At 33.5% G+C, this 18,872-nt stretch overlaps 3 protein-coding genes across 8 annotated transcripts in view; 2 read left to right on the top strand and 1 right to left on the bottom strand.

Moving 5' to 3' along the window:
* Window positions 1-13: 13 nt before the first annotated feature.
* Window positions 14-2,511, top strand: Fntb (Farnesyl transferase beta subunit). 2 transcript variants are annotated; one of them, XM_015326241.2, is made up of 7 exons: window positions 14-167; window positions 427-546; window positions 625-744; window positions 832-1,070; window positions 1,223-1,523; window positions 1,611-1,852; window positions 1,947-2,511. In XM_015326241.2, exons 2-7 carry the CDS (start codon window positions 430-432, stop codon window positions 2,134-2,136), a joined length of 1,209 nt encoding a protein of 402 aa, XP_015181727.1. In that variant the 5' UTR covers window positions 14-167; window positions 427-429; the 3' UTR covers window positions 2,137-2,511. The 2 variants fall into 2 exon arrangements, with proteins under 2 accessions (XP_015181727.1, XP_015181728.1); XM_015326242.2 differs by having other exon boundaries at window positions 30-167; window positions 414-546.
* On the top strand, window positions 2,372-17,002 carry drpr (multiple EGF like domains draper). 5 transcript variants are annotated; one of them, XM_015326226.2, is made up of 18 exons: window positions 2,372-2,511; window positions 10,605-10,873; window positions 11,029-11,155; window positions 11,257-11,425; window positions 11,485-11,731; window positions 11,818-11,938; window positions 12,011-12,148; window positions 12,237-12,416; window positions 12,494-12,821; window positions 13,056-13,163; window positions 13,412-13,576; window positions 13,706-13,912; window positions 14,113-14,136; window positions 14,266-14,595; window positions 14,672-14,782; window positions 14,855-15,055; window positions 15,153-15,335; window positions 15,410-17,002. In XM_015326226.2, exons 2-18 carry the CDS (start codon window positions 10,764-10,766, stop codon window positions 15,703-15,705), a joined length of 3,045 nt encoding a protein of 1,014 aa, XP_015181712.2. In that variant the 5' UTR covers window positions 2,372-2,511; window positions 10,605-10,763; the 3' UTR covers window positions 15,706-17,002. The 5 variants fall into 5 exon arrangements, with proteins under 5 accessions (XP_015181712.2, XP_015181716.2, XP_015181717.2 ...); XM_015326227.2 differs by having other exon boundaries at window positions 2,389-2,455; XM_015326228.2 differs by having other exon boundaries at window positions 2,401-2,424.
* Window positions 16,521-18,872, bottom strand: part of tok (tolloid-like protein 1 tolkin) — a 29,928-nt gene continuing 27,576 nt past the window's right edge. The window contains exon 15 of the mRNA XM_015326244.2: window positions 16,521-18,816. Coding sequence (XP_015181730.2) covers window positions 18,652-18,816 — 165 coding nt within the window. The 3' untranslated portion in view covers window positions 16,521-18,651. The remainder of the gene's footprint in view (window positions 18,817-18,872) is intronic.

An 18,872-nucleotide genomic window follows, 5' to 3' on the forward strand; every position in this document is an offset into this window, starting at 1 on the left:
TATGTTATTTTAACGAGTGGCTAAATATCTTTGTTCTTTATACATCTGTTCAATCAGGAGGAGAGTTTTGGACATTTTATAATTTTAGATGAATAACAAATTACTGTAATATATAAAATGATGAAATAGTTATTGAAATAGTGTTGAACAAAAGAACAGATTTGAACGTGAGTACAATTATTATTAGCATTGTTATTATTGTTACTTGTGATGCTTCAAATGTTTTTTTAATCTGTGATTTAAACATATCATACCGTTGATATTATGTTTATTTTATTGTTTGATGTTTGAACTTGATCGTGCATATTTTTTAGCACCACAATTAATATAGGAAATAGTCATTTTAGTAATGTCAATCATTTTAACCTATAACATGTTATTTGACAATACTTAATGATTAATAATTATATAAGTTATATTTTGCAGATTATGTGGAATTCAGAGTTTAATGACTTCGATGAAGAAATGACTATTAGAAGTTATTCAGAATTATTAGAAGAAAGACAAGATGAAGAGGGTACTGAGACTGCATCCACAGTTGATCAAGTTAGTTAGTGGTATTATAATATCACATTATAAGTGCATACAAGATATTTATGTTTTATATATTATTATTGTTTTTAGATCAGTACAGAAGAAAGTATTCTTGAAATGTATCAAATGAACAAAGAGCCTATCTTGACCAGACAAAAACATGTGGCTTTATTAAAAAAGTCATTGATTCATCTTAGCGAGCCTTATGAGGTAACAACGATAACAATAAAGAAGAAAACAGAATAAAAGAATAGATTTCAATCGAGCTTTAAAATTCATCGAGCTTTTTATGTTAAGGGTTTAGATTCCAGCAGACCATGGTTATGCTATTGGATACTTCATTCACTTCATATATTAGGAGAATCTTTAAAGAATGAAGAATATTCTAAAATAGCCGGCTTTCTTGGCAAATGTCAATCCGAAAAGGGAGGCTTCGGTGGAGGTCCAGGACAGCATCCTCATCTGGCACCAACTTATGCTGCTGTTAGTGCTTTATGCATTATAGGAACTACTGAAGCATATGAAGTAATAGACAGGTATGTATTCGAATTCACAAGGTTAGTATCATTTGAGTTTTTGTTCATTTCAACTTGTTAATGTTACTTTAGCATGGTTAATTTTTTTATTAATATTATATCCCCCCAATTAAATAATTTCTTTCTCTAAATAAAGGATGCGGTAATTGCAGAAAAAGCCTGTACAATTTCCTATTGTCCTTGCGAGGAGAGGATGGTGCTTTTGGCATGCACGTGGATGGAGAAGTCGACATCAGAGGAGTATATTGTGCCGTTTCTGTAGCCAGACTTACAAATATCTACACCCCTGAATTGTTTAAAGGAACAGAAGAGTGGATTGCAAAATGTCAAACATGGGAAGGTGGATTTGGAGGTTGCCCAGGTATGGAGGCACATGGTGGCTACGCATATTGTGGCTTGGCAGCTCTTGCGCTTCTTGGGAAAACTAACCTTTGTAATATGCCATCGTTATTGGTACGATTTCATTTGATTTATACTCGTATCGTATAGATATACGAGCTTGTATATCTACATAATTGTATTATGAAAATGTAACTTTAGAGATGGATAGTTAATCGTCAGATGCGTTTGGAAGGAGGTTTCCAAGGACGTACTAATAAATTAGTAGATGGGTGCTATTCGTTTTGGCAAGGTGGAGCTTTTCCATTGATCCATGCAATTTTAACAAAAGAAGGAAAAATATTCAATACTAATTATTGGCTATTTAATCAAGAGGCCTTACAAGAATATATATTAATTTGTTGTCAGCATTCTTCTGGAGGACTCGTTGACAAACCTGGAAAGTATATATCTTCTTGTTGTTTTCTTTCAACAATTATTATCACTTTGTTAATATAGTATATATGAGAGAGACTGATGTGATTTCATTAATTTTAGAAATCGTGATATATACCATACATGTTATGCCCTGAGTGGTTTGTCAATCGCACAAAATTCGCCGCGTCGTTTGATAATTGGACCATCTAGTTTAAACACAGTAGCGATTATTCATCCTGTGTATAATTTGGTGCTGTCCGCCGCAGAGAATGCTCTTAAATATTTCGACCAACTACCGATACCTGACTGATCGTGTAACTAATAAATCTAATAAATTTCTATTCCTTTTCCCAGAAATATTAGTCAAATAATTTATTCACATTAGCAAATCTATTATAGTTATAGAAGATAATACAGATTTCTTATTGATCGACGAAAAGAACAAGTCACAAGTAGCTTTGAGGAATATAAACTAGAGGCTCTACTTGTCACTTCTACACAGTGGTAGGAATTCATAATAGAATTAATAGAACACAACAGTATAACTTTGGACTCCGAAGCGAGAGTTTGTTGGATAACTCGTGTGAAATCAATTTTTGTGAGTGTTTTCAAGAGCTATCGTAAATAAGGTGAATTTATTTAGGAATAATTATCGGATTAAGATTAAAAAAAAAAAAAAAAACAAGTAAGTTCAAAACAATCAATAATAAATATTTGAGGTTGAAATATTTTCAAGTAAAGCTTCAAACTACTTGCTGCAGTTGTTTCAATTTTCATCAACAGAGTTGTTTATCATATTGACGAGACGATTAATAATTTTAAATACTTTAAGGTGGAAGAAATTTGATTTGAAAATTAAAGGAAGTTTATTAGAATATTTGTAATTACGTAATTGGCTACTTTATCGGGAAGTTCTCGATAGACGGGATAGCGCGCAGTTAGTTTCATTACGAATGATTTTTTTGTTCTCTTCTTGTAATTATGTTGCAGTCAATTTCCTACGATATTAAATAGAATATTGTATTTTGTTGTCGTTGACTCGTAAATATTTAAATGGAATGATCTACTTTGGAAGGATCGATTCTCGGTTAGTTTACAACCGCAATGTTGGTTGGCACGACTCTTCCAAGAAGGTTGCTTGGCTACTCGAGTGTTCTTCATTCGAGTAAAAATACAAACGAACGGCAAAGAAGAAACCGGTTTTTCCTTTCCAACCTACGTTCTTCGATCTTAAATGATTGCGCTTTCACGTCCCTTCTTCGAACCGAACAAAATTCCAAAACACGTTCAAGTTCCTTGGAAAAAGATAAACACGGAAGAAAAGGGAACATCCCTTTCTTCTTCCCTAGGTCCTACGCAAATACGGACAACGGTACCTGTAGCATTGACAATGTAGCATTGAATAATCTTCATTACTTATATTTCTTCTACAAATTTCACTTGGAGTTTGTCCAAAGAAACAATTATTTCTATGCTAGCCAACTCCTTCGATGTTATAATAATTAATAAATAAATAATACGGAGTTTATACAAATTACATCTTATTATAAGTAAATAAATATAAACGCGAGTATTAGTCGTAAATGTCTCGTAAATCCTAGTTGACATATTTCTTGAATTGAAGGGTCAAAGATCGATAACATTGTTCGATTATACGTTGAAATTCTTTTGTAAATTTATTGAAGCAGAAACGATGACGCATTCGTTTGATATTATCATTTATTTTTCGTCAAATCTTTTTTTGCAAATTGAGAATAAATTAAGCGAATAATCAAGAGTTAAACGATCGCGCTGTTGCATCACAAATGAATATTTGTATCAAAGTACTCCTACAATATTTCTTCTTCTTCTTCTTCTTACTTACTCTCGCGCGTATTTTATTTCTATTGTGATTTTCATTGCGATCCGATGCGATGCGATGCGATCGCATTAATCGTCAATCGGAAGATCTAATTACGCGTTTATCAATTACATTCTAGCTCCAAGTATTGATTGACTTTTTAATTTCTTTTTTTCTTTTATCGATCGTTGTTTTAGTAATACTTTGAATAAATCTGACGAGCATCTCTATTTCATTGTGTTTCCTCGCATCTAAATGGAAGCAAAAGAGTACCTTGACAATGCTCACTGAGATGTAATGTTTAATGAAAGGAAGAAGAAACGATGGATGGAGAGAAAGGGAACGAGGCCATCTTGCCCGTATGCTTTCCATCGAGTCTCGCTCAATGAGCTGTTGCTGGTGGCTGCTGGTCTTTATATTATCTGCTACGTCCTTTGCTACGTTCTTTGCTTCGTTCAAATAATGCTCTGTTATATTATTAATGCCAGTAGAGAGTAAAATTTAGTTGCTAGTCGACCATTTATTGTTTTTGTAATTTTTCAATGCTTGAAAGATATTTAGAACGTCGGACGAATGCTTTCGAGTAGAAACTTATGCGACTAGTTGTGAGAAGGCGTGGAGAACGTTAGTTGACCGAATTTACTACAGTGAACGGAGAAGCCTTTTATGTCATATGTATGTACGCATTAACAGTATCACGTGTTAATCGTTAAAAGAAACTCGAGAATATCTCTATCTCTCTTTCAAAAAGGTTCTCAAAAAAGGTTCGAGTATCTGACTAACGCATTCGATACAAATCATCACAAAGGTAGTACTCATATAAGATCAATTCGGTTCAACGAGATAAAGAAGTAAACTTTGGAACAAGAGTAACGTTTATTCATTGATTAAATTCTCACGTAACTACACAGGCCATGTTTCGGAGAATAGTATTAAATGAGAGGAGCGCATAAATGCGTATAACGGTTGTAATACACGGCGAATTACGCGAAGGCCATTTTTGCATAGAAAAATTCCAAGAATTCTCAATGGAATTCGTTTAAATGTGTGATTCATTAGTGGAGTTTGTTTTTCCGTTTTTTTTTTTTTTTTTATTTAATTTTTATTCTTCTTTAAATGATGCAGAGATCGTCGATGGTCCGATTAAGTATTGTCCATGGGTCAACGTTCCCTTACATCCGTTGTGTAAGGGATTCGTAAAAACAAGGGGAACTAACTCGCGAGCTCTCGGAACGATCATTTTATTATTATTTTAAACGAACGTCACGCTTTATTGCAAATAAATTTTACACTTTTATTTAGAATTTAATCCAAAACTACGAGATTTCAAAGTATGTGTTTCTTTATTTGATTTGTCCCTTTTTTTTTCTAAAGAGATTTTCTTTGCATTCCATCACGGAAGAATGTGGCACCCAACAGAGTGCAACAGTTACCTTCGAAACAAGAGATACCTAAGAAGAGAGAGAGAGAGAGAGAGAGAGAGAGACTTAGGAATCTTTGGAGCTGCTCGACGCTCGACTCCTAATCTTTTTTCTATTTTTCTTCCTGATAGTTCTTTCTCTAGTTTTATTTTAGAATGATAATCAGATTATCATCGTTATCTTTAGTTTATAATTCGAGAAGTTACGTAAATAAAATGTAAATATACTTGTATATAGAAAAAGTATATTTTGTTCTATGACATAACTTTTGAAAAATCAAATAGTTTTGCGGTTCTCTTCTAAATATAAAATCTTGTATTTTATTCTTTTGGAGATTCGAGCAAAAATGCAAATTAACCAACCGCAGTGTGTCACGTTCAGCATCTCTCTGCAGTGTCGATCGATTTACCTTTGAGGTCAAGGACAGGTGTATCACACTAAATCGAGACAAAGTAATATTTGACTTTTCTTTCTGTTATATTTAAGACTGCATTTTACGAAAAAAAAAAAAAAACAAAAAAACGAAAAACATAAATATTACACATTAATGAATACACATACTTATGTTATGTAACAGATTACGGTAATCGTACTTTGGTTAGTAGAAACATATGCGTGCATATATAAGTAAATAACTTTCTAAGTAAAAGATTAGGCTGTCCAGGAAGTTCTCGTGAAGATATAATCGAGTTAATATACTCGAACCAGAAAGCTAACGTTTCCGGGTTAGGTTCGCGTAACACGAATTATACGTGGGACACCTCGTAGATTTCGTATCTCACAGGACAGAGAAAGAGAAAGATCCTTTATTTTTAATACACCACCTGTTCTATCCTTATCGGTTCTCTATTACGTTACTTGTCGTCAGATCAACTTTCACTTCTTAACCAAGCCGTGTGCATTTTTCAGGATTGCGCAAAATGCATCGTTCAAATAAATAACTCAGCTAATAAATTACCTTGTCGATGAATATTTTCTTATCGATCATCGACATACCACAAGAAAAACAAAAATACATTTCTTTTTTTAAAAAAATAAACCGACGTACTTTCGAATATAATTCAGGTTAAAGAAATCATCAATATTATTTTATAAGTCAAAGTTCGTTATTTAATGTTAATCATTGAATAAATAAAATATAATGTTCATTGACTCGATATTTTTCTCTCTTCCTCCCGATAACTAGAATTGTCGAAATATACTCTCAATGATTAGATAAGTGAATAGAAAGGGAGTGGAAAAAAGATAGCAAGAGAAAGTGAACGAAAGGAACTGACAAAAAATATTTTTTCCTTTCCACCAAGTCAAATAATTGTATTTTTTTTTTTTAGAAAAAGATCGACTTCGGCAATTGATCAGATAATCGTTTTTTTTTTTTTTATTTGTCTCTTTATTTTTGCTAAAAAGTTTATACGTGCAATGATGCATATCCCGTAATGAAAGAGAGAGAGATACACGAATGATTTTGTTAAAAATTTATCACGAAGTCGCCCCACATCCTGTGACTCACGTTTTTGAGATCAACACTGGACAGAGTTGAGTTTTATGGTACTGAGTATGGTACTCCTGAAACTTTACTATCTCTCTCTCTCTCTCTCTCTCTCCCTACATCTACTTTTTCGATGTAAACGAATTAACTCCCTTCTAGTCACAGTGTAGAAAAGGGTCGGACCCCTTTTGGCTTCTCATGAAACATTATACGAACGATATCTCGATAGTTTCGATCGTCTCGATTCTGATCCTATACTACTGATTTTCTTGAAATATATAATTATAAAATAGTAATCAAATCAAATCAAATGAAATTGCAAGCAGATGATCAAAGCCAAACTTTCTCTTGGCTCACGACGAAGTTCGTTTTATTTAGGTACTCGGATACTATTATGAAATAATGATCGATAAATCGATTCTTCTCGCGAGCCTTGAAAAAAGAAGAAAAGAAATTAGAATGTTACTTATGATTACATATAAAACGTGTGTAATGTTCTATGCATAGCTCCAATTTGATATTACTTCCGACGACATACGTACGTATTAAACATCCACATTTAGTCAAGTGGTTGTGATATGGTGGTATGACGCCTACGCATAAAGTTCACATCTCTTTGTACGTACTTGTTTGTCTTTTGTCGCTTGTATGTCATATGCATACACGTGTACCTCTCCAAGAAAACAGTGTTTTGCTATAACATTACTTGATAACTGTACAAACGCATCCATACAGACATATTTCATCAAAGCAGACGTATGCACCTTGTCAATCGAAAAAGATAATATTTTTGTAGAAAATAATGAATTCGATTTTATTTTTAAACAGTACAGGTTGCTGCAAAATCTTATTACATACGATTTATGCTAACAAAATAGCGTGTACTTTTAAGTTTCGCTTGGGGAATATTGTAGATACGTGTGTGTGTGTGTGTGTGTTGTGTGTCATAAGCGCCTAGAGAATAATAAAAAGGACGATAATCAATATTTTTTTGGTTTGAGGCTGCTTTCTCTCTCATTGCACTTCTCTTGTGTGACTATTCGCTCGTACATCATACGTACAGCTTCATCATTAGAGGGGCTCTATAGATCCATCCCTCTTTGCGTGTATGCATCTACAAAAGAACGAGAGAGAAGGAGAGACCTGTCTGGATCTAAAACAGAGGTGCTCAACTTTTATTTTTATTCGACAATCAATGAACTTATATATTTTCTATTCAATCGTACACGATTAATAATAAAAATTATTATTATAATTATTTGGGGTAAAATTGAAAAAGGAAACGTCTATTGGATAGAATGTAGTATGTTTTAGTGTTAAACACGTGTTACGCGTTTTCCTAATCGAAATGCGAACGTGCTACACAGCTGGCTCGAACATTGGCGTAACATTCAACGAATATTTATAGAAAGAATAGAAATGCTGATTAAGCATTTCAATAAATTTGACATTTAGTATCGTCCTATCAGTTTAAACACATTCGAGATAGGAAAATCGTTTAATGATGATATCTTCATTAGTTGGAAAGTGATTAGATTTGTCATAATGATGGATAAAAATGTTCCATGTGTTCCATTGTTTGTATATTCTGTAAAAGACAACAAATATTTGTAAAAGAACGACGAACAAAGTTGAAACATACAGAGGTTACACTTATCTCGTGCGATGCTTCATACAAGAGATAACAGAGAGGTATAAAAACTTACGTTAAGCGGAAGAAACTGGATGATAATATGAAAGAAGAGATCAACGAGTGTAATTGGATATGAGAAATCCGATGATTTTGATTTTTCCAAGATTCCATTTGCTAAGATTTGCTAAGTATCAAACGTATCTCATTTTATCCTTTTATATTTTCTCTTTCTGTAATATTCAAAAGAATGAGAAGATAAACAATTAGAGAGAGTTGAAGAGAGCGAGGGTTAAACAAAGTATAATAATTAAAGACACTATTCTAATGTGTTTCTTTGTATCGCGATTATTATTTTGTTTGTTTTTTATTTTTTTTTTTATTTTTTTTTTTTTATTTAACCCGCCTCGCCGGTCGCTGAATGGTATGAATAAGTAAAAAAATATAAAGAAATTGATAATCATTCGTTCGTACTCGAAAGATTAGTCATCATTCGATTCATGAATTGCAATCCTATGACAGCTAACATCGTTATTTCAAGGATAACATTTGTCATTTGTAACATTACATCGAATCGATCGGTTTTATTCATTATCACGAAACGTTTGTACTTACAAAAATATCATGAAATTATGATAGCTGATTTTTAATAGCTGATAATTAAACTAAAGTTATGTATATAATTATCATGAACTCTCAGGATTTCTTAATTATTTACTTTTAATTGTGTTCCACGAAATGATTTCGTGACTTTTCGTTGCACGTCGCATGTCACATAAATCTCACGTTGATTATTAATTGCAAAACACGATAGCGTGTATGTAGTTTGTACATAATTGCATGCAACTTTTCAAAAAGAAAGAAAAAAGAAACTAAACAAATGATTTATTTTTTCAGATAGTCAAGACAAATTCTGGCTAATCAAGCCACAAGTAATTTAATTCTAATTAATCAATGAATATTTAATTGAACAACCGAATGAAGAAATGTTCATTATTTGTCTTCTCTTTGTTTTTGATTTCCTTATCAATAGACTGTTATTTAGAAATATTGCTAGGAAAGTTCATCTTTCGTTAATTTCTTACTTCCGGCCTTAAACGTTCGAGCAAAAGAAGCCAATTGATTTGTCGTCGCGTATATGAATCATGAAACGAGTCACGCGATGACAAAAAAAATGATCGTAGCTATCGCAAAGCATGTACAACACATGTGAAAATATATGCACAAGTATCTGAATAAGAATTCCGTTCGCGCTATCGAAGAAACATCGTTTTTTTGTCTTTTAGTTTAAAATGTGGTATGGCGCCGTCGCAAAAAACAAAGTTGTAGGAGGATCGCGTTCAGCCAAATCAAAGGCGGATCAACAAACCTGGCACGTTTCACGAATGTCCATTCATCTCATGAATTGCTATTAGTTTATTCTGGATCTGAGTATATGCTCAGCGTTATTTTTAGATTATTGCTGAAAATTACTGATTGCGAAAATCGTTGTTTTATCGAGTATATAGCATAGTATATAGTAATAAGTATATTTGATTTTATTCTTAGCTATATTAACTTTTCATCGAAGGGACGACGACCGCCTTTAGGTTAGATTTTGGGTACCCTGGCTGCTACTCATTTTTCCAACCTTTCGGCTTGAATTTCTTTCTCTGAAGGATCCTTGTAGGATCTTCCCGGATCTTCCACAGACCTTCCCGATTGGTGGGATGTTTAGCTAGCACTGCTCTATCCAATTTTTCCCATAGGAGTAGACATATTCGGAAATTGATTTATTTATTTTAGCTCACATCAGCTTGATGTTCAAAGTATTTTAAATAAATTCTCTTTCTTCTTGATTTTGTTTTTTCTTTCTTTCTTTCTTTCTTTCTTTCTTTCTTTCTTTCTTTCTTTAATTCTCATTAATCTCATGAAAAAAGCAAAATCGGATATGATTCATTCACGGTTTAAAGTCGAGCAGACATCCGAGATGTGAATTTTCCACAAATCATTACGTTCTTGTAACGTAATGACGTTGGTAACTACAACTATAACCGATTCCATTTTTAATGAATATCAGCATAATATCTATAACTTCATATATACGAGTATTCCTTTAAAACAATGTCTTTTTTTCTCTTTCTTCGAATTTATTATTATCTATTATTTATAGATAGAGGAGAGATTTAAAATCTTTGATTGAAAAGTCACACTTAAAGTAGATCATTAACAAAGAACAACTAATTTCAATTTCTGCCAACTATTTCTTTGTCTTTTTAAATACATACACATATAGATACATATGTATATATATACATATCAAAGGATGCGTTACCATCCGAGATATATATTAACAAAAATAGTTTACTTATCTTTCGTTGTCTGTCTTTTTTGAAAGAAAAATATTGTAAATTTGCAGATCAGAGGATGCCTACATGTCGTTTGCCAACACATTGAAAAAGATCTTTGATCAAGAACGTGTATCTTGTTACACGTGTAAGACTATGTGAAGAAACAGTTTAATAATAATCATAATAGTATTTCCTTTGGATCGAACGCACATAGCCTTTCATTAGAAATGGCTATCTTATCGGAAAGAATGATATCTTTATTGATGGTGATGAGTGTGATTTTTACAAATACGTTGGCTGCACTCGAAGGACCGAACGTTTGTACGCGCCAAGATACGTGAGTCTACATTTCTTATTTCTCTACCATCCTTATTATTTATAACTTTATTTTTACAATTAAGTACAAATTAATAACCACTCGTTAAGTGTTTGATCGGTATGGAACATTAATACGTTAATATATGAATTTGAATGAATAATTATTATTTTTAGATATAAAGTCACTGTAAAAGTATCAGAGCAGAAACCTTACACCGTACGAGAGAATACGTGGTGTCTAAGCTTTCCACCTAGATGCTCTAAATACAAAGTCGTTTTCAAGACCGTCTACAAGGAACAGGTTAGCTTGCCAACTCGTTTACTTTGCTCCACTTTTACCTATGCAACTATAAACTTACTTCCAAACAATTACTCAATCTTTCAATTTCCGCGACAATTTAGGAAATAACTAAGCAAAAACCGGTTGAGGAATGTTGCAAGGGTTATACCGAAACAACAAGCGGTGATCGTTGCATTCCCGTTTGTTCGGAAGATTGTCTACATGGAACTTGTGTTGCCCCGGACGTCTGCAAATGCGAATCCGGTTTTGGTGGACCTCTCTGTGACTTTAGTAAGTTTCTTATACCTTCAAATATTTCGTATCTTTAATGAAACTTTTGTTTTTCGTAGAATGTCCATTGGGAAAATGGGGTATAAATTGTCAACATGATTGCATGTGTCAAAACAATGCCACCTGTGATCCTTTCGATGGCAAATGTATGTGTACGAGAGGTTGGAAAGGCGAACACTGTGATCAAACATGTTCATCGGATAAATTTGGTCAGGATTGCGGAGAGGAATGTCGATGTAGAAATGGTGGAAGTTGCCATCACATAACCGGAGAGTGTCATTGCGCTCCTGGTTATACAGGTCCTTTGTGAGTTCTTCTATTCATTATATATATATATATATATTTACGCACGAATCAATAGAGGATATATAACGAATTGTTCTAACTTTTAGGTGCGACGATCTTTGTCCTGCAGGTAAACATGGGACTGAATGTAAGTCAGAATGCACGTGTCAAAATGGCGGATTGTGCAGTCCGACGACTGGGGAGTGCTATTGTACAGCTGGTTGGATGGTAAGTATGCGAATAATTAGTCTGTTTTTTTCTCAATTATAGAAAGAAATAATTATTTTGGAATTATCTTAGGGTTCCGTATGTGCTCATCGTTGTCCAGAAGGTTTTTGGGGCCGAAATTGTTCGATGATTTGCGATTGTTATAATGGTGGTGATTGTCATCACGTTACCGGAAAATGCCAATGCAAACCTGGCTTTTACGATGAGAAAGTAAGTATTTTATTAGATACCATTTACGTTCCCAATCGTTATTCCCTCTATCTATCTGTATTTAACGAGTTTTTCTACTTACCAACAGTGCTTAAAGATTTGTCCGAAAGATAGATATGGTTTAAATTGCACGGAAGAGTGCGATTGTAAGAACGGTGCCACTTGTTTAGCGACCAACGGTACTTGTATTTGTAGTCCAGGTTGGGAAGGAGAGAAATGCGATCAAAGAATTTGCGAAGATGGTGTCTGGGGAGAGAATTGTACCAAAGTAAAGTCATTTCATTTAAATGGTAAATCTAATTGATAAACGAACGATTTATAATCAAATTACATTTTATTCGAAAGGTTTGTCAATGTGATAAAAATAACACGGAATTTTGTCACCCATGGACTGGTAATTGTATCTGCAAACCTGGCTGGGACGGTGAAACTTGTAGTAGAACTTGCCCGTTATATACTTACGGGAAAGGTTGTCGGGAACATTGCAATTGCAAGAACAACGCTCAGTGTTCTCCAATAAATGGAACTTGCATCTGTGCAGCTGGTTACAGAGGTGAAGACTGCAGCGAACTTTGTCCCGAAAATACATTTGGAGAGGATTGCGTTCAGAAATGTGTTTGCAAAAATGGTGCCAAGTGTTCGCCCGAGGATGGCCGTTGCAATTGCACTGCAGGTAAGACAGAATTATTGGACAATTTTTGAAATCAAATACAAATTAATAGAGTATTTGTCAACATTTGTACGATGCACGTTAAAAGTATTTGTTTTTATATTTTTTTCTTTTTTTACATCGCTATTTTGAAAGTTTTATTATTACGATTATTATTTCGATAAATCATTTCTAAAGAAAACTAGAGCAGACAAAGGTAAGTAATATATTATTACGTATTGTTGTAATATTTTAAAGGATGGGGTGGCGTTTTCTGCGATCGTCCCTGCAACGACAAGTCTTTCGGCCAGGGTTGTGCGAACGAGTGCAACTGTTTTAACAATGCATCCTGCAATCCTCAAAATGGTAAGGGAGACACGGGTGTAACGTTTTCCGTTTTCTGTAAAATTTTAATTGGCACCATACACATCACATTTCACATCTTTATTGATTAATATCACTAATATTTCAAATCGCTGCATTTTATCGAAACAAATTGTTATTCTATTCAACTTGGTACGTTTGCACTGACACCTATGTAAAAAAAGAAAGGAAAAAAAATCATGATGAAATGTAGAGAACACACGTCACGTTATTTAATATATCGTATATAGGCACATGCACATGTGCGGCTGGCTTTGTTGGTGAGCTCTGTAAAAATCGTTGCCAGAAAGGATTCTTTGGACATGGCTGTACTCAGGAATGCGATTGTCATCCTGAAAACAGTATCGACTGTGATCCAGCAACTGGCCGTTGCATCTGCAAACTTGATTGGCGAGGTTTGTATTTTCTTGTCATTATTTGTCTTCATCGATTCATCCATCGAACGTTCGTTACCATCATGATCATGGACCCATTCGCGAATGCTATTCGCAACACACTGCTGACCGTGCAATGTCCAAACGTAGGAATCCGATGCGAAACTAAGTGCCCAGAGGGTTTTTACGGCGAGGATTGTCACTCAAAGTGCAACTGCATGAACAATAGTTCCTGTGATCCAGATACAGGGGCTTGCATCTGTGCCAGAGGCTGGGAAGGATCGGATTGTTCTCAGCCTTGCAAACAAGGCTGGTATGGTGTACGCTGTAAAGAAAAGTGTCCAGAAAATAAATATGGTAAGATTTTCATTGAATGCAAAATGGAATGTACTAATTGTTACACTTTCGAATTACTCGCGTGTGTGTAATAGAATAACTTTTTAGTCATGGGTAGTATTATATTTTAAGCTTGATTCTTATTATTTAACAGTAGTGTTATTGTATACCTACACCTAATTTTACTGCTACTTTCTGCTTTTATTTGTACCATTTGCCAGAAAGACTTGTCGTACAAAGTTTTAGTAAGTATTCAAGTTGTTACAATTTGTTATTGTTAAGAATAATATTTCAATCAAATGAGAAATAATTTTATTAATATTTATTATATTTAATTGCATACCCCTGCAATCTTGATTCGTTTTATTTGAAAGGTAATATGACGTGTGATCATGTATTTGGCGGATACGTATGTCGTCCTGGCTACATGGGACTCACTTGTGAACATCCTTGTCCACCTACCAGATATGGATTAAACTGTGCTAATCACTGTCGTTGCAAGAACGGCGGAGAGTGTCATCACGTTACTGGAGAATGTCAATGTATGCCAGGATGGCAAGGTGAATTCTGTCAAACTTCTTGCCAGCAGGGCACTTATGGTGTCAATTGCACTCAGCATTGTAAATGTCAACATGGTAGATGTAGATCCAACGATGGTCATTGTCGTTGTTCTCGTGGTTGGACTGGTATCAGGTGTACAGAAAGTAAGTTTAAGTTAGTCATTGATTTAGAGTTTATTTAATCATTTGCTGATAAATGGTTCTATTTAATTGTTAATAGTTTGTCCCGAGGGTTATTACGGTGATCAATGTATGGAACCTTGCGAGTGTAAGAATGATTTCTTCACGTGCCATCCTGCCGATGGGTGTATCTGCCGATATGGCTTTACAGGTTTATATAATAATCGATAAATGAATAATTGAAGAAATCATGACTGCAATTAAAGGACGCATTTGTTCCCAGGTGAAAATTGCGACGAACAACTATTCTCAAAAAATGTTCAACAAAAGGAAGAAGCTGGTTATGGTAGCGTGATAGCAGGTATATTCGCGGCGATCATAGTAATTGCTGTTACTGTCACAGCTTGGTTCTATCATCGTCGTAGGGTGGCAGATTTGAAAAATGAAATTGCCCAAGTTCATTATATAGCTGATCCTATACCTGGTTAGTATTAATCATTTATACTTCATTGTTCCAAAATATATTTAACATACTTAACATATTATTTAACATATGACAAATATTTTCTTTCTCATTATAGATCGAAACCAATTCGATAATCCTGTGTACGCCTATCAAGGTTCTTCGAGGTACGACGATGGTACTACTACGTTATTGAATAATCGCCAAATCAAGAACGATCTTGGTATGAATAAGAATGTTAACAATGAGAAAGCTAAATTTGGTTTCGGTAGTACTCTTGAAGAAGAAGAAGATTGTAAAGGTACGCGTTTATAATCGGTTCAATTAGAAGAACGAAACAAAACTAATGCGTGCGTTTGTTTATTTGCTATTTAGGAGGTGCTTATGGATTGCAATACGATTTGAAGAACAGAGATGCCGATTTGGGTAATCCAAATTTAAATATTTACCATTGTATCGATGAGTTAGATGGGAAGAAGATCGAACACGTCTACGACGAAATTAAACAAAATGAATCGGAATACGATCATCCAGATCATCCAAGGCCGTTAAGTACTACTTGGAAAAGTCAATATCATCGAATGCCCAATGGTACCGGACCAAAAACGCAAGATGATACTGCTGGACCAAGTCAACCAACGGATAAGGATCCTGAATTGGGGGAAAGTTAAAAAGTGTCTTATAACATCGTCAAACGCGATGAATTTTTTCTTGTGTTCGAGCCAAAGTGTAAAAAATAAACTCTGGTGACATAATGCATTATTATCGACACAGGACATTGACTATGATGAGTCGGGAGATAGTCCAAATCGGCAAGGCCTTATGGCGTTTGTGTAATTCTAAATGCAAGACGCGTAATGGAATCGGATCATCCATGCGAAACTTGCATTTCTCATTTTTGCTGCAATATTTGCGTTTTTATCTTTTGTCTTCTTTTCTTCCCCATTTTTTTTACATTGAAATTAAGTATTATTATAGATACTATTTATAGATACAATCTATATAGATATATGTATATTATAAAGAACGATATTTAGAAAGTAGAAAAGAGAGAGAGAGAGAGAGAGATCTACTTATTTGAAAGTATGATAGAAGATTTTTTTAATGAGTTGCATGGGAAAGCGTGAAATAAAATTGAATAATACGAATAGGTCTTTCCAATAGAATCGTTTTGAAGACCTTGATAATTCGTCTACGTTGTCGAATATATTATTAATCGTATGATTTGATTAGATTTATATTTATAATGAAAAATGAAAGAAAAAAAAAAGAAAAAAAAAAAATGGAAAATTCGTCAATTGGTTTTATTGAAGAAATATTGCTTGAAATAAAGTTGACGTATTTGTTGGGCGATAGAGAAGTGCGATAAGTCGACCTGTGATAACGAGTGTGTTACATAAAATTGTAATCCCTAACTCGTATTCATAAGATGCATATACACATACACATTCATATAATAATATAGTATAATATAATATGATCGAGATAAGAGGTACAATACTTGCAACGTTTATTTTCTTTTTTTTGCAATATTTTTTGTTTTGTTGGTTTCTTTTGTTCTTTCTTTCTTTCTTCTGAGAGCAAAATCACATATAATTTACAAAAAAGGAACTCGATGCGACCAATTGATCTTACAATTATATCTCGCAATAAAATGTTCTCTACATACATTCATGATCGATCTCTATGGACTATATGCAATGTTCCTTTCAAGGATAGACGTTTTTTTTTTTTTTCTTAAATCCATGCGTGTTCACACACACACACACATACATATATATATTTATATTTGTATATAAATACATAATATATATATATATATAATTCTTAACTCACATATACTGGCGCGAATAAATCTAGATTCTAAATTCTACATACGCGATAATGTGTTTTAATTGTAATCTCGAAAATTTTCACTCGGTTCAGAGTGGAAGAATCTTTATTAGTAAATATATATCTATCTATCTATCTATCTATCTATCTATCTATCTATATATCTTAGTGTTGAAAATGATAAAGATAAGGATATTATTTTGGAGAAAGATACGAGAAGAGAAGGTAGTGCGCTATGTACATCAAAATGGCCGGCAGAATCCGAGATTTTTTTTCAATAGAATATTATTTATCTCTTTGCTTTTTTTTTTTTAATAAATAAACAGATAATTATTAAATATAACGTATATATAATAGAGTACCATTCGAATTGTGGAATAATTTTCTCGTCTTTTTCATCTTCTTTTTTTATTGCCATTGAAACACTGCTGTTTTTTATTCTAACGTTAATGATTAAGAAAATTTGTTTTCTCAATTTTGTTCGTAAGAGAATAAGAAGTTAGACAATCTAAAACCATCTATAAAACGTCGCGAAAGTTTATCTACGATTAAACATTATTATTTACAACGAAGTTCTGTGTATATTTAAGGATACATTTAACATACGATGTTCGATTTTTAATAATCAATCGCAAGATTTTTCCTTTTTTTTTGTATTACGATCGGTATGTCGATTATTTCATAAAATGACATCTATATTATACAGAATAAATTTATGTCGTATTAGTCTTCTGATATATATATATATATATGTTGAACATGTTGGAAGATTAAACACATTTGAAATGTGTGCCGTTTGAAAATTTATTTAAAAATAATAAAAAGAAACTAAATATATACAGCGATTCACAAGAATATTCGTACCCATCTCTACTGACAATTAGAAATATTTTCTATGATTTTCAAACGATTGATCATACTCTTGCAAGACTATCATTTATGTAAAATTATATTTCTATAAATATTGATTATTTCTAATTGAAAGAGGGCGTATGAATACTTTCGTGATACATTGTATACTTTTAAAGAAATCTAGAGTCGATCGTTCTAGAGACTATGATCTCGAGGCAGTGGTGAAAAATGATCTAGAGAAAGATAGATATTTTTTCTAAAGAAATCAACTTTGATCTTTTTGGATCAAAGAGTTAGTTAATATTCGGATAAACATGGATTTATAACTAAATATACATGGCACGTTAATTGGCCGTATAATAGGCCGAAGTTCAAGTAGAATTATTTAGTCGCGAAAAGACATCGCAAAAACCCTAGTCGATAACAATACAAGTTAAGTATAATCAATGGCAGTTTGGCCATTCGTTATTTTACATCTTACAATTGTTCAGAATGTTCCAAAATTCGAGTACCGACATTTTGTTCTTTCTTTGTTACAATTATACGTTTAGTATACCTAGTACTCGATATGTCTAGTTTAAATATGTGTAGTAATGAGAGCCATGGATCTCCTTGAAGAAAAATAATTGTCCATAATATTTTTCATACGTAGACGACATTATTTTGAAGGATTGGAGTATTTTTGGCAGGTGATATGCGTTTGGATTACTCTTAGATCGTCTTTAACGACTCGTGAGTTTAGAATAATCAAATACTGGGACACACTGGATTATTTTTCCTAGGTAAAAATGAATAATAGAGAAGAAGATATTGAATATTTGAGAGAATTAGAGACCTCGACGATCGAATAGTTCGTTTGAAAGGATCTATCGCAAAGGTGTTAGGGCTCTTGAAAAGCCGTAACCCAATCGATTGACGAGGCCGGCGACGGATCAGAGATTTTCGTTGTCTTCGTCGTCTTCGCCACCGTGACTCTCGTCGCTATCTTGCCGGTCTACAGCTACGAAAATAGCCACGAATCCTTTGAACGATATCGTGTCGTCCGTTCGAAATCTTACCAAGAGTGCCTCGCTCGTCGATACATAATCAGTTTTGTTCTGAAACAAACCGATCGATCATCTATTATTTTAGCTTTTCTTTAATAAATAAACAA

The sequence above is a fragment of the Polistes dominula genome, unplaced genomic scaffold (assembly GCF_049000335.1).
Source record: "Polistes dominula isolate Pdom_NZ unplaced genomic scaffold, Pdom_raw_medaka contig_24, whole genome shotgun sequence".
Classification (NCBI taxonomy): Eukaryota; Metazoa; Arthropoda; class Insecta; order Hymenoptera; family Vespidae; genus Polistes; species Polistes dominula.